Source organism: Toxotes jaculatrix, chromosome 6 (genome assembly GCF_017976425.1).
Source record: "Toxotes jaculatrix isolate fToxJac2 chromosome 6, fToxJac2.pri, whole genome shotgun sequence".
Classification (NCBI taxonomy): Eukaryota; Metazoa; Chordata; class Actinopteri; family Toxotidae; genus Toxotes; species Toxotes jaculatrix.
The window spans coordinates 18,874,225-18,889,938 of NC_054399.1; the positions used below are offsets into that span (position 1 = coordinate 18,874,225).

At 40.5% G+C, this 15,714-nt stretch overlaps 1 protein-coding gene across 4 annotated transcripts in view; it reads right to left on the reverse strand.

Annotated features, from left to right (window-relative positions):
* lrp8 (low density lipoprotein receptor-related protein 8, apolipoprotein e receptor) overlaps nt 1-15,714 on the reverse strand; it is a 158,895-nt gene that overhangs the window by 30,168 nt on the left and 113,013 nt on the right. For all 4 annotated transcript variants that reach the window (XM_041040106.1, XM_041040105.1, XM_041040104.1 and 1 more), the window contains exons 6-10: nt 13,472-13,594; nt 11,435-11,557; nt 8,623-8,742; nt 7,128-7,253; nt 750-921 (exon numbers count right to left, since the gene is read on the reverse strand). In XM_041040106.1, the coding sequence (XP_040896040.1) occupies nt 750-921; nt 7,128-7,253; nt 8,623-8,742; nt 11,435-11,557; nt 13,472-13,594 (664 nt within the window). The remainder of the gene's footprint in view (nt 1-749; nt 922-7,127; nt 7,254-8,622; nt 8,743-11,434; nt 11,558-13,471; nt 13,595-15,714) is intronic.

Below are 15,714 nucleotides of genomic sequence, written 5' to 3' on the forward strand. Positions count from 1 at the left end.
CCACAGTAGATTAAACTGTACAACTTGTCCTGCTGCTTGTCATTTAAAGTGACTGTGTGTGCTTATTTGTTGCTTCAAGTTCATCATGACAAATTAGTTTGTTTGTCCTTCCCCTGTCACAAGCCCTTCAGTGTATCACTGGGCTTGTGTAGAAGTATGTGTATGTACGCGTGTGTTAATGTGTGTGTATGCGGATGAGTAATGGTGGTGATTATTGAGGCAGTGAAATTAGAGAGAGCATATGGCTCAGCTGAGATCACAGAAGACCCCTCCCACTACCAGCCAGCCCTCAGGGTGACACATGCACACACACGTAAGCTCCCACAGCAATGATATACTTACGGTATGTGTAATGGTGTATGAATGTGTATGTGTGCGCATGTGTGTGTGTGTGTGTGTGTGTGTGTGTGTGTGTGAAGGACAAACAGCTCCACCTTTCACTGTCAGACTGATAACACAGCCCTCCAGGTGTGACTAACACACACACACACACATGCACGCAACACACACATGCAGCCCCCAGGTGTGTCTGCCTCGCTACCAGAAGGTGTGACAGGTTGAAGCAGACAAGATGGATGGATAGAGGAGAAAGAGAATGACAGATTGGCGGAAAGGTGGGGAGAGAGCGTTATCTAAACTCCCAAAGTCTTAACTCCGTACAGCGCAATTCATGGTTTTTATAGGCCTCACTCATTTCACACAAATCATACATACTGTAAATGTGTGTGTGGGTGTGTGTAGGTGTGTACCTGTATATTTTCTGATGATATAAATCACACCAGAACATCTTGTTGGTGGAAACGTCTACATCCAGGGCCACAGCGTTTTTCAGTGTGGGAACCACTTGTGTGTATTCACTCTTCAGCAGGTCAATGCGACGGATCTCATGGCGGTTGGTGAACATAAGATACGGACTCTTTCCTGATGGAGCGAGAAAGACATTAATGTCACAATAATGTATAAGGACTTCACTTGAAGAACATTCTCTGCCATTTATTTACTACTTGACATTGGCAGGATGGGACAGGGAGGCCACAAAGCTCAGGGGGGTAGGTGGAGACCCCTGACAGCCATTAACCTACTATTGTGACCCCAAAAGAGAACATTCATCATTCTCAACACGCTCTCGACTCGACATAGGTCATTTACAACACTGTCAATCATAAATGTAACAGTGTACATGTAGCAAGGCAAGATCTGCTGATCTTGACAATGACACACAAACTGTGCTATATATCTCAAACCTGTATTTGGAAGGTGAACCTGCAAATCCACATCTTTGCAGATGTGCAATCCACACTGTTCGACACAACAACATCAACACATCACTGGCATTACAGTTTGAAGCAATTATCTTCTGCAAATCAATCAGTGTGTTCAAGTCCTTTTTCCCTTATGACTTCAGCAGCACTTTTAACAACCTAGAAATACTGCTGTCTTCTAAGATACAGTGGGTAGTGTTGAGTGTTGATTCTTATTCCCAAGAGGGAACATAATGTGAGCTAACTGAGGTCTTGTTTTGCATTTGTACTATTTAGGTTATAAAAGCATGTATTTTTGATGATGCAAGCATAAATAAATCATTTAAATAATCCTTTTTAAAAGCAAAATATATTCTCTACACACACACACCCACACACACAATGTTTCTCACTCAATTATTCAAACAATTATGCACTGTATGAAAGTAACACACACGTGAGGTGGTCCAAACGAAAAGCACAGAAGGCTTACGCAGCACACATCCACTTAAAAGCATTGTCTTTGAATGTTTGTGTGAGTGTGCGTCCTGCTGTTTAAAGTAACAAAGCACATTATGCTTGTGAATAAAGCAGATCAACAACTGGAAATAACACACAGTTTTAGCTATTTTTAGCGCAACCATGTGTCAAAAGTGTGTTTCTGGGTTCTCATCCTCAGGTGAATACAGTATGTGAGGTTTGCTGGCACATCAGTTACCTGGGGCGCATTTTTCAGCAGGCTGAAGGTGAGCATGACTCAAGCATCTGAATAATTCTCATGCAGTTGACAAGGTCAATTTTGCCTTTACACATAGACACAAAAAATATCCTAGTTTGTGTGCATGCCTGCATACGGTAGAGCCACCCAAATGTTTTCACCTCATGTACTCCACTTAAACAAATCCTCTTAATTTATCCCTACATCATCTAAATTATTTATCCAGTGGCACTCCAATAATTTCCCTGTAATTTCTTTCTGTCTGCCTGTTTCCCTCTTTATCTTTAGCCCTTATTCCCACTGATGCCCACCCATCTCATTCTCTAGCTCCTTTCCTTAACACACATTTGCAAGCACACACACACACGCACAAGCACACACATTCTTTCACACAGAGCCAACCATGCCTCAATAGGTTTCCTTAGCCTCGGTTTACTACGGGCTACTAGGAGAAAATATTACATTCCTAGTACTGTTTGGATCCAGTCATTTTCCTTTGACTTCTGGGTTTGTAACCATCAATTTCACCTGCTGAGAGAGAGAGAGAGAGAGAGAGAGAGAGAGAGAGAGAGAGAGAGAGAGAGAGAGAGAGAGAGAGAGAGAGTACGAGAGAGGAACAAGCAAATGTGATGAATGCAGGCAGAGTCAGAGAAATGAAGAGTAAAAGGACGTAATTAAGAGAGGAAGAAAAGAAAAGCAAATGGGTGGAGGAGGAGAGAGGAAAGCAGGATGAAAAAATAAAGTAAGAACATTTTGAAGTACGTATAATAAGGACAGAGATAGATCCAGGTTCTCTTTCATCAATCCCCCTGACTCACATTTTCAAGACATCTCTTATCCCTCATCACTGCTGTCGCAGCGATATGCCCTCCTCAAGGCAAAAAAAATGCTGACTCACTGTTGTCCCCAGTCCATGGCGTTAAAGATGTCATCAAAAAGTGCAATATTATCTCTCCTCAGTAGATCCCAGTAGAACAACAGTCAGCTTTCTTAACAAGAACTGGGTCCCTTGGATATATTTTAATCTGTACGACCACTCTGCACCGTTTGCCAATTAAGATAATGTGGTGAAAAGATAAATACAGGCTGGGTAAATGCCGTGAGGCACTGCAGGAACATTGATCTGATCTGCACCAAAGCAGATGTTTATGTTGCAGAGATAAGCAAAGTAAGAGGAAAAATCCAACATAACGACAGACAGAAAGGTCAGAAACAAAAGTGTCAAATTCTGCAGGCTGATGGGGACGTTTGAATGGACTCACAGCGGATAAGGTTATTATAATGATGTTATGTCTGACAGTAGACACACATGTCTAGGTCAGCCATGCTCGTTAAGACATACTGACCATGCAATACGATAATGAGTAGATGCAGCAGCAAGGAACAGAAGTAAACTTTCTGTCAACAACTTGTGTCAAATGCCAAAATATCATCCTACTTGCTAGCATTCCTCATGACAAAAGCGAGTTATATAACGCTTCATTATTTCTGTGGTGGAAGGTCAGAGTCTCCACAAGAAAGAGCTGTATTTTCTTCTTCGAATAAAAGCGTAAAAATTTGTATCATTTTGTGCATCTGAATGTTCAGGCTACAGCCATTATAAGGCATGATAGACTGTTCACAGACAGGATATGGATGATAAATATACAAGTGCAAATTTGTATTCTGGATTAATATTCCTACAGTCAGACAGAATAAAATGTTATGAGCTGATGCATTAAAAGCATAAAACAGAAGGAAAAACAACTTCTGAAAAAAGGTTTGACAGTGTTCCACAACATCTTGGGTCCCATGGCAAAATCTTTTGACAATGGGGAAAATCTGACCACTGCTTTAAACCCATTTTGAAAAGTGTGTGCTCAAACTGTCAAGTGTGGCACAAACTGCTCTTGGCACTTTGTTTAAGCCTGCAGTACACTGTAGATGAGAGAGAGAACAAAAAGCAGGAGAAAGGAACAAGGACAAGAAAAGAAAACAAGACTTTGGTCCAAAGGCAGTTTGTAAATTTCCTCTGCTTCACTGTGACAGTGTGCCCTGCTTTTATCAGCCAGTTTGTGTGTGTGTATCTGTAATCTGTTCCCACTATTCTATCACACTGATCTCACCCTATTCTCATTCCTGTCTGTGAACTTTTATTTGACCACCTTAAAGGGCTCAGCTGTCTTTTGTCGTCAAAGAGCAATTTAATCGTCTGCATGTATTCAAGAATATTTGAAAACAGCCAAGGTTGTCCACTCTCATTGTGATGAGTGACACTTCTAATCTGCAGGGTAGTCATCATTTGGTTGTCAGCAGACCTGCTTTTTGTTGAATGAGACAGAATTAAAATTGCCTTATTTCATTTTGCATCTTTTATAATCATAAAAGAATACAAATGTGGACTTTGGCAAAACATTTTTCTCCAGAAATGACACTACTATAATTGTCTTTATGGTGAGTGACTTATCAGCTATGACATAAAATAATGATAATAATGAAGAATAACAACACAACAGTACATCCTTGTCCTACTCTGAGAAATGATGGATAGGTGATATTGTCCTTTATGTGTGCTTTTCTATTTCTATCCATCACTTATTATCTCTTTGTCTTTGAACTTTAAAACGCAGTTTTGTTACAACCCTGGTTTACTGTATATATGACAGATAACTAAACTGGTCAAGAAACACTACAGAAAATCCTGTCTGTGTAGATTGGCTGTTTATTCTCACAACCCCCTTTCCTCTCTCTGTCCATCTCATACATTCAGAAGAAACTCCCACACTCTCTCTCTTACACACAAACCATAATAATTCAAGCTGACGACTCAGTGAGTGGCATCTCACACCCATAAAGGTGTAAACACAAAAACAACGAATGCAATTAGTGTAGAGCAAGGCTTTCTTCAGGAGACTTAATGGGTGCTGCAGCATATTAATGCAACTGCACACATACGCACGCACATACACAAATACCAGCTTAAAAGAGGGAACGCATTATGACTCCAACCTGGGACTTTACTTTTAATGAGCATTGCTAGTGTAACAGTTTCATATTAGTCTGAAATTAATCTACACAAAACGTGTTAGAATTAGGATGAAATGCACTTGGAGAACATACAGAGCAGAGAGTTTAGCTTAGCTTTGAGTAACTCTTGTCATAATCATCTGCATACAACAGCAAACACATTTAGGAAACGTAGAATAAAATATATTTATACATGGCATTGTGGGTAGCTTGATGATGGTGTGTTTTGCTTTATGTGCTGTGTGAGACAGAAGGATAAAAAAAAAAAAAAAAACAGTCTGTCATTTTACAGCCTGAACTTCAATATGTGCAAATGATATTGGCATTTGGCACATGTCACATCTCATCAAAGAAACCAACATTCCTCATTGCCAGTCAGTCACATGGGAATTGCATCTCTGCACGAATGTTACCATGAGTCCTCAAAATAACTACATGAGCATTTGTGTGACCAGAATCCAAAGTGTATATGTATGCTGATGTCTTTGGGCGTGCATGTGTGTGATTGGGCATACATGTGTGTAGAAATGAGTTCACGGTCAAATGCAGCTTCATTAAGTCCACATTACCTCAGCTTCACAAAGCAGGCATCTCTATATTTATGGTCCCATTTCTATTTGTGCCGCTGAATAAATAAACCTCAACTTAAACAATAATCCTGTCACATTTTCTGTCTATTCCTCTCTCTGTCTCCTTTGGTACGCTATAACATATGACACAGTCAACAGTGGGGATGCAACTCTGTATTACTTCAATGAGCAGAGAGATATTCATACAATGCATCCATCCATTTGTCTTTTTTCCCCTCTGCTTGCCTGTCTTCCCCTCTCAATGCCCTGGCCTCTGACAAGGGCTGTTTGCTCTGCCTAACAGTAATAAAGATTCACACACAGAGACATGAAGCAATCAATGGTGGTTTTTATGCCACTTAGCTTAAGAGTGAGGGCCTGTTTTCTGCTTTAAGCTCTCTCATTACCAGACCAGTTCACAGTATAATGACTCAACCTAAGACCGATGGCGGTAATCACTAATAAAACTCTTATCTTTTTTTTTTCCTCCTGCAGAAAAGTTAATTTGCTATGTAACTCAATCCGTTGAAGGTTCCATTCCCGTTGTAAATAAAGGTCTAGTTGCAAGGCATTAACACTACCATAGCAAGACGCTGTGTCTCCTGTAGAACTTTATAGCGTAGATAAAACACTGATAATGCACCGATTATAGCCTCTAATCCCCTCTAGGTCTGCAGGTACAGCTAGTGTCCCTCTATTCTGTGAATTTTAAACTGCACTGAGAGTCTAGTATGCTTTCAGCACAGTTAGGTGATATAAATTTTACCAAATGAGGGTCTGAGGACGGAAACATCATTAATGAAGTGGGAACAACTGATTACAGCTGTTGAAGATTCTTTGGTTTCTTTCTGGCACTGTTAGGTGTAAAACATACAGTATATCCACTTTTATCATAACATTATTAAACATCAAAAGATCTAATTTGTCAGTAGTAGCAGGAAAATATTATCTACAAGTCACTGAATGGTTGTTGACAGGCCAGCTGTAACAGACTGAGAATGGGGTAAACTGATCCAAAACACCTAGAAGTTTCCATTGAGCTTTTCAGAACTAGTCTTAGGAGCAGCTGACAAGCTACAGTTGCATTTTCGGCTCAGGTTTTAGGCAGAACATTTTTCAGTAACAATCTTGCCTGGTGTAGCTTTGAGGATGAGATTTTATTTTCAATCATACCCCTGTCCTGGAGTGTTTACCCAGGCCAACCCAGGCCAGCAAGTGGTACATGCCCTGCCCGTGTCCTATAGTGAGTGGGAAGGCCCCCTCCCCACACAACATCCTTCCCTTGACACTCCAGGGAGAGCAGGGGCAGCTGGCTGCAAACTTTTCATTAGTGAGGACTGCCGAAGAAGATGGCAAATATTTATCTTTGCACAGATTGCTGTGCAGGGCCTGCATACAAACCAAGGCTCTCCTTTCACAGAGTCCCACAGTGTGAGAACGATGTGCGATGTGACTCGGTAGTTAGGGCTGCTGGAATGGAAGAGTAAGTGGTGTGTAGGTCTCTATAATTTTGGTGAGAACATCCATCTATGACAGTGTGTGTCTCTACCGATACAAATGGGTGTGAGCGTGTGTGTGTGATAAATGGCTCACCCACGGCCTTGCAGGTCTTAGAGGCAGGGTCCATCTCGTAGCCTTCGTAGCACTCGCACTTATAATCTCCTTTGTAGTTAATGCAGATCTGACTGCAGGCATCTGGATTCTCACATTCATCTATGTCTGTGGAGAGAAACATGACATGAAGAATTCAAGATCAAAACAAAACGATGAAGACAGTCATTTCAAAGTCATTTTTTGTCTAAAGAGGGAGAAATAAAAGAAATACATGTTCGGTATCTGATAAGTTCACAAGCTTTATAAAGATACTCATCACTTCAAAGGAGAGTTTGATTCTTCAAATTGAGTTTCTTGAATTTACATCTTTCAGACCAAGAGCTTCAATATAGGGGATTAATTCTTGGATAGAAAATGTGAATGCTATAACTTGTGATACAATACTTAAATCATCATTTGTTTTCAACACTGGACTCTACCACCTCTCAGTCAAAGAGAAGACCTGTTGGCTGAACACCTTCACGTGTTTTGATGGACCGGACGGTCGTTTGTATGAATTAATATTCTGTCCACAGAATATTTCACCTGTCCAACAGACAGAAATATTATCCCGGCTAGATCATTCAGAACAACAGAGAGACACAGTCACAGTATAGTGCATGTGAAGACCTTAAAATCAAATAAAATGAACGCAACTGTCCAACATTTTGAGAAATGCTTGCTTTCCAACAAACCAACAGCCTAATCAGAAGCTCAATACCAATTTGATCTCACTGAGATGTTTGGTCAAGCTTAGCAACCAAGACATGAAGCAGGGGAAACTGCTGTCTCTCAAGTCTCTTTCAGGCAGTTTCAGAGGTGTCTTATTTATGCTATGTATCTTGTTAACCGGTTTTAGAAGTAGAAATGTAAAAATGTGTCATTGTGGTTTTAGGGACATTTAATCTTTTTAGATGAGTAACCCTGCAATTCTCTGCCTATTAACTGTGCAACATCTTCAGCTACAGTAGATTTTGCCATATAGACTCACACAGTGAGCACAGGTGAACAGCATTAACAACCCTGTATATTAGTCAACAAGAATATTCCAGTGAAATATAGCAAAAATTAAGATAGATATATCATTACATTACTATAATTGATGGTGTCTTGCTGTTATACATTGCAGTAATGAGGTTAAGAGAGGGTTTATGCTAATCTTCTACAGATCCATCCAACAATCTGGACCTGAAACCTGTGTTATAAAGATGGGACTTGTGTGGTGTTGCAGCCAGTGGCTGTTAGTTAAGAAATAGCTCCAGTTAAATTGCTCCTAAATCCAGAATGCATGACAAGCTCATCCGCTCCCAGATCTACGTCTATTCTAAATGTAGAAACTGCCAATAATCTCCAATGGAAGTCCTAAACTGTCAAACAGTTCCTTTAACCAGAATATTGTCAACAGTAGGGTTAATAGCCTGAAATTCTGATCTCTCGTAGAGTCTCGGCCAGATTTGGTAGTAGTTCTGTCTCAAAAGTTTTTTTTTTTTTTTACCTCCACAAGTCTTTTTATCCAGGAGTTTGTAGCCAGAGGGACAGTCACACTCATAACCAATTCTTCGGTCCCTGCAGATGTGGGAGCAGCCACCATTGTTGTCTGCACACTCATTCAGGCCTGAAGGGAGAGGGGCAGTAAGAGGAAGGATGGAGGAATGGTTAGGGACAAAAGGGGAGCGATAGAGGCAAGGAAAGAGAAGTTTATTGATGAAATAACTCCAGCAGACTTTTGGACAGAACAATTCAACCTGCATCAGACACAAAGAAAGAGTTGGACAGACAAAAACCACATCATAAGTTTGTGTGTGTGTGTGTTTTAATCATCCTGCCAGTTAAGATAATTTTGTCCCGTCAGGTCTGTCTGTGCACATCAAATTACCGTTCAGAAAGGAAAGACAGTGAGCTTGAAAGTGGTAGAAAATGACAGACAAGGGAATGGGTGTGTGTACAGTATATTTATGTGGGGCTGCTTGTGTGTGTGTGTGTTCATGGCCCACAGGCAGAGTCTTAGCCAAACACGCCTGGAACCAATCCATTCTCCAACAGGGAGTTTGGCCATGTGTACCAGGTGCCACTCGACTATGATGCCTATTGTTGCACAAGCACACACTCTCCTTCATCCTCTCATCTCATTCTCCCCATTTCCTCCTTGTTTTGTTTTTTAGCAGAACAGATTGGACCATCTCTCAGTCATCCTTCCTCTGTGTCTCTTCCTCTTTGTATCTGTTTTTGCGCCTCCATTTATCCTTTTGTCTTTCAGCTACCCTCCAGGGAGTAGAGAGGGATCAGTGCCGAAAGCTAAAGCTGGTACTTCATTACCGGTTTACATTAAAGATTTAAGCTTCGAGGCTACAGGTACCACTGAGCGACAGGAAGACGAGGCAGAAGAGGGAAAGACAAAGAGAGAGAGAGAGAGAGAGAGAGAGGGAGCAAGAATAGAAACTGAGAGAGACTGACAGGGAGAGAAAGACCTTGAAAAAGAAAAGAAAGAAAAAAAAGAAGAAAATTCCATGATATTTAGCTAAAATTACTGCTGAAATCTATAAATAGCCAATATATTATATCAGATAACAACAAAGTAGCTCACTATCAACATAATATTAAAGTAAAGGAATGTGAAAACATGAAAACTATAAATATTGCAGTGAATTCATTTTTATCTAGAAGGACGGTTCCAGTATGTGGCCACTCAGGTGTTGTTTTGGTTTGGGGCTATTTCTTTTTTTGTTTGGCGAAGTTTTGGCTATGCCTTTGTATTGCAGTTCCCTACAGCTGGGGACTCTAAATAAAAAAGCTGATGTCCCTAATATTGGCAAAGTTCTAAAAATGCTGGATACTCACTGCATAATACTGGTGTCTTTCATTTTACTTTTCTTTTGTGTTAAATGTCTTTCAAACTTCATGCCCTTAGTTTCCAACGAAGAAAAAAGAAAAAGTTGACCCTTGTGTAAAAAGAAAATCCTTGTGACATAACTGGGTTACTATTTCCACAGGCTGAGCAGTACTCCACGTGACTAATCACCTAATTTTGATATGTGAAATCTGTGGAGTTCCCTTTTAAGGGAAATCTTGGTGTTACAGCGTAAGTGAAACTTTAGATGATTTGGACTGTTCCAACTTTGTGTCAGCAGTTTGGAGAAGAGCCTTTCCTTTTTCACCATGACAAAACCCACAAAACAAAGACACAAAGAAATTGTATTCAAAGTTTGGAGAGGAGGAAAACTTGGCAGGCCCGGACCTTAAGCATGAACTGGGACGTTGACTACAAGCCAGGCTTTATCGCTTATCATCGCCACTTGAAGCCTCCTTTATGCTGCTGTGGCTAAATGGAATCAGACCAAATCCCTATTGCCACGTTCCAAAATCTTGGGAAAATATAGCAAAGTATAGCCTTGCAAAAAGGATAGACGCTGTTACAGCAGGATATCAGTAACCATAGTTTAGGAATGACATATTCAACAGCCATATATGGATGTACTGTTCAAGTGTCCCTGTACTTACCAAACCAAATTACACTATATACCACATAGAGGAATTTGACCTTATGAGAACTCATAAGTAAATTTCACTCCTCAAGATTTTTCATATTTTTCCTGTGACTTGTCATTCCTAAATTCATTTCTAACCATTTTCAGGAATTATCGGATTCTCTAGGTTGTGATGTGGTTACAGGTAAGTCTCATTATAGAGTATATCAATACTGCCTTAAGATCATAGCTAGCAGAGAGAGCAGCACAATCACACGTCTTTTCAGAGTGAAGCTGTGCTTCCATAAGCAACGTCACAGACCTCGGCATGTTCATGCACTTGAGTAAAATTTCACTGATACATCACAAGTTACTTGAATTGCAATTACATGAGCTACATTTACTTGATAGGTTTTATTAACAGGTATGTTTTCCTCAGCTGTCTCACTCTATTTGCAGCTGGATTGCATTGGTTGTGATGTGAAATCCGTGACTGAAGCTCGCTAAGTGGTAATTATCTATGGTGCTGATAATCTGTATGGCCCCTTATGGGCAAAGCAATCCAGTCACGTTTTCCTGGTTAAGATCGCACTACAGGGCAGAGTCGCTGGGCTCTTTGATCATAACGTGGCAGTTCAGAAATGTCCTGATTTACCCTGCCTCGATCAAATTAAGCTCCTTTTACTAAGAAGAGTGACCACCCACATTAGAAGTAGTTGATGTCTGCTATTGCATTAGCATGTATGTACATCCACTTATGCCTGAAATGGTGAACGAACTAATGAGTATATGAGTATGTGGGTGTTATTCTGTGTGAAGAGAACCAGAGAGAAAAGATCTTACCACACTCTTTCATGGGTTCGTCAGACCAGTCCTTGCAGTCTTTCACATTGTCACACACCTTGCTGCTGTCAATACACTCCCCATTCTTGCAGCGGAACTTTCTAGGCCCGTCACACTTTGTGACTGTGGTGAAGACACAACATAAAACAGATTATGAATAGGGTTGTACTTACTGTACTACATTCCCTTTTAGCTAATAATGTAAATGAGAAATGTCTCCAGTACAGAAGGTTTAGTGGGTGTCTTAAAAAAATCATGCACAGCTAAATTAGTATTCTGTAAGATGAACTCCAATCCTACCAAGATGCAAATTACAAACATATCATAGTTTGCAGTGCAGTTGGTTCTACTTAAAAAATGTCATTATTTTTGGGGAGTAAAAAGATTTTGGTATGTACAATAAATGTGGCACCTTAGTAAGCCCGGAACTGAATTTGTGCTGCTTTTGACCTCAGGAAGAGCTGTTCCTACCTATTACTATAGGGGTAGGGTGAAATGTAAGGTTACATATGGTTTGCTGAGATTTTAATGGGTGGAGCTTACTAAGGGCAAAAAACAAAGAAGCCCAGACAGCCCAAAGATAAGGAACTGCCTGAGGCATTAACATTTGGTCAAAGATGTTGCTTTAGTGAATGTAAAGTTGGATTTTTGGCTTTCAACACTGAATGCTGTGATTGGCCAAATTTGTAACTCTTCTGATTTGATCTCTTCTTTATGAGGATTGGACATAATTGCAAGCTTTTTTGCAAACAAGTTTTTGGGTTTTTTTTGTGATTGCAACATCAGAATTTTGGAGGGAAGGAAAACTATTTACAGATCATTTAGCTAAGTCATCAGTAATTATCACTGTTTTGTGCAGAATGTCACTTCCAGGGTGAGCAAAAACAACACAAGCACAGTTGTACAGTCCACAACCTTCTTGTCTCTTGCCTGTTTTTGTTGTCATAGTTTCCACTCACAAAAAAGTGTATCACATGTACAGGTGTATGCACTTGTACTGTATTGTGCCTTTTTCAGAAACTGTGAAGAGTGAAAAATTAATTTCAGGTGCACAGCTGCACTTCAGAACACTGGTTTCAAGATAAAGTTCACTGACAGTCGCAGCGTCTGATGATGACCTTGAGTTTTTCTGTGTGTCTCTCTGTATGTAAAGTCAAGGTGATAGCCATGTTAGGAAAGAAAAAAATCCTTGATTGTCATATGTAATGTAACTCACTGTACAGCTGAGCACAAAAAGATGCAATGAAAAGAAAATAAAGGTGCAGGCTCTGTACACAATTTATGCATGACAGGATTTGAACAGTCAGGGGAAGCTGAGCTCCCTTGAAAGAGACCCCAGCTCTGCTGAATGCAATAAAAATTTCAATATGGTAGAGGAGGGGGCACACACTATAGCAGAGGTGATATTCAGTGTCAATTAATACACACAGCAACTTAATTAATGTAGGTTTGTGTGCCACAGTACTCGTCAGTCTTGTGTATGCCATTTGAAGTGTGTGATGGTGTGAAGTTAAACAAAAAAAAACAAAAACAAAACTATGAACACTTAGGAGATTTAAAATCTTAACATACTGAGACTCATTAAATACTTTGACACTGTGCTCTCTTACACTACTATTCCTCTCTGTGTTTCCTACTTAGCAGTTTAAAATTTCTCTCTTTAAACAGTTTCTCGTGGGGCAGAATCAACTAGTGTAGCCAAACACAGCCATCTGTGTAACGTCTCTGCTATTTCCCCTGTGAACCTCGCTAAAAGTATTAAAGTTGAAATTGGACAAGTTTTTAGGGTAATCAAGTATAACAGGGACTAAAAAAAATGCATAGAGCTTTTCATTTGCACACAGAGATTAAATTTGCTGGAGTTGCATCCCCAATTTTCTTCACAGTAGAAACTGGAATTTTACAACAACATTTAGAGGGAAAGCCAATGTTTGACTATGTACATCATCTGAGGGATGACATACTGTATGCTGACAGTCAGGGAGTTGTTCGCATGTTGCATGGATGCCTGCCTTCTTATACTCGTCTGGCACCTACCGTTGACACAGCCAGCTTCATCACTGTAGTCTGGACAGTCATGAACTTTATTACACTGTTTGGTGCCATGAATACAGGAGCCATCACCACACTGGAACTCATCGGGCCGACATGTAAGCAGGGCTGAAGGACACAAACCACATACACATATATTAGAATTAGCTGAGTTGCAACATTATCATTCCAGTCACAATGTCATCCAGTGGTCCCATCTATGAGAAGATAAAAATCTAGAGGTTTGTATCACCAGTACAGAGCATTTTCAAAAGTACACACAATCACATTCAGCCCATGATTTTTCTTCCTGTACCGAATCTCTGAAGATGTGCACGTGTGAGCACAAAATGCATTTTGCTTCCTTCATCAAGCCAACTTGTGTGTTTCAGTCCAGCAGTAATCAGTCATACACAGCTCCTACCTGCACAGAAAAGGCCCCAATGGAAATGAAAACCAGGCAGGTATTCATTCACTGTCTGAGGAAAATCCACATCTAGTGACCTATCGAGTATGTGTGTATGTGCACGTGTGTATAGGTATTTGTTTGTGCTTGCTCTTACGGCGGAGGGCAGGTTTATTTAACTCATTCGTCTTTTTAACTGGCTGTTTAATTATTCATGTGCTGTGTTTTGGACCAGCTCTGCCCAGGGAATGAAGGCAGACATGATCAATTGCCGTGAAGCCCACAGAAATGCGTGGCACACAATCACTGTATCAGGAAATATGGCATAAAACACAGCCACACACACAGTTTCACACCAATAGAGCACGCCTCCACAAGTTTACTCATGTACTGTGGGTGAGCAGACACAAACAGAGACATAAAATTACCAAATCTAAATGCATGTATGCTGCAGGATGTGCGCACATTTACATGAAACCGCAGGGAAGCTGACTCAGACTCCCAGTGTTCAAAACAAAAAATAAAAAAATAAAGACAAACACGTGTTAATGCTAAAATCAGCAAAGAGTGGAAGACATAATCCTGTGCTATCACAAAATGTGCTGATTCTTTCAGCCAAATGATTGGGATCTCAGCTCGGCTAATTATGATAAATCCCCAGGATGAATTGTAATAATAATGGATTGCCATCTGCAGAAATGGAGGCAGGAGGGAAAGGAGAGAACCAACGAGAGATACGATTTGACCATTTCTCATTGACATTAACCTCCTGCCCCCCCTGCTCGCAATCACTTGTCTCAGCATGTCTATGAAATAACACAAGATTATTGAGACAGATGTTTCAAATAAGATGGGCGATTATAAGCAGGGGACGGGGCTATGGGAATGAGCAAAGCTTGATGGAATAGAGGAGGAGGAGGAGGAGAGAACAAACTGGAGACATTTCTCATTTACATTAAAATGTTGCACCTCCCCAAGCTGAGCTCTGCTGTCTCATTTACATTACACAGACATCTCGAACTATTACATCTCATTTAACACAAACCAACAACCACCCACTTTTATTCACTGTGATGAGCATGAACACAGACCCAATCAAATACATATAGTACATGCAGCTCCTGTCTCACCATATTTGTAAAATATAACAAGGTTATTAAGACAGATGGCTTCACAGACACGTGTAGACCAGGCAAGACCACTTGACTTGATGTCACTCTGTCAGAAAGGACAATGCCATTATGTTACTGGGGTTGTTCTTGTTTATGCAAGCCTACAATGCACTTATGCTATTCTTCCCAGACCTGGAAACAGAATTCTTAAATTATATCTTATTTAGAAAGCTAAGGGAATGCATTATGTCAATGAGTATCCTCAAAAAAATAGAAGTATGACTATATGTGTGGCAGCACAGCGTGCTTGTATCATGTCATATGTGCGAGGCTGCTGTTATCTCCCTGAAAGGTGTGTGGGAGTGTGAAGAGGAGACCAGATGGGGGCCTCGCTTGATGAAGGACCTTCACCTACCACACAGGCACGCACACACACTTGCAGAACACGTACATACGGTCAAATGCGCACTCAGAGGTTCTCCTTCTGCTTCTGCACATCACACGGTTGCCTGGCAACACACTCTGCGGATCATCACGATAAAGTTTGCATTGATCTTCCTTCAGTCATTTGGTGACACAACAAGATTTGTCATGTAATTTTGTTCACAATACAAGGCATGTCACCCTTTGAAGTGTAGTCTTTTAGTAGCAGAGAGCCACACACACACACAGCTGCTGTTCCACAACAAGATATGCATTACTGTTGGTACCCACTTATCACCATCATTAAA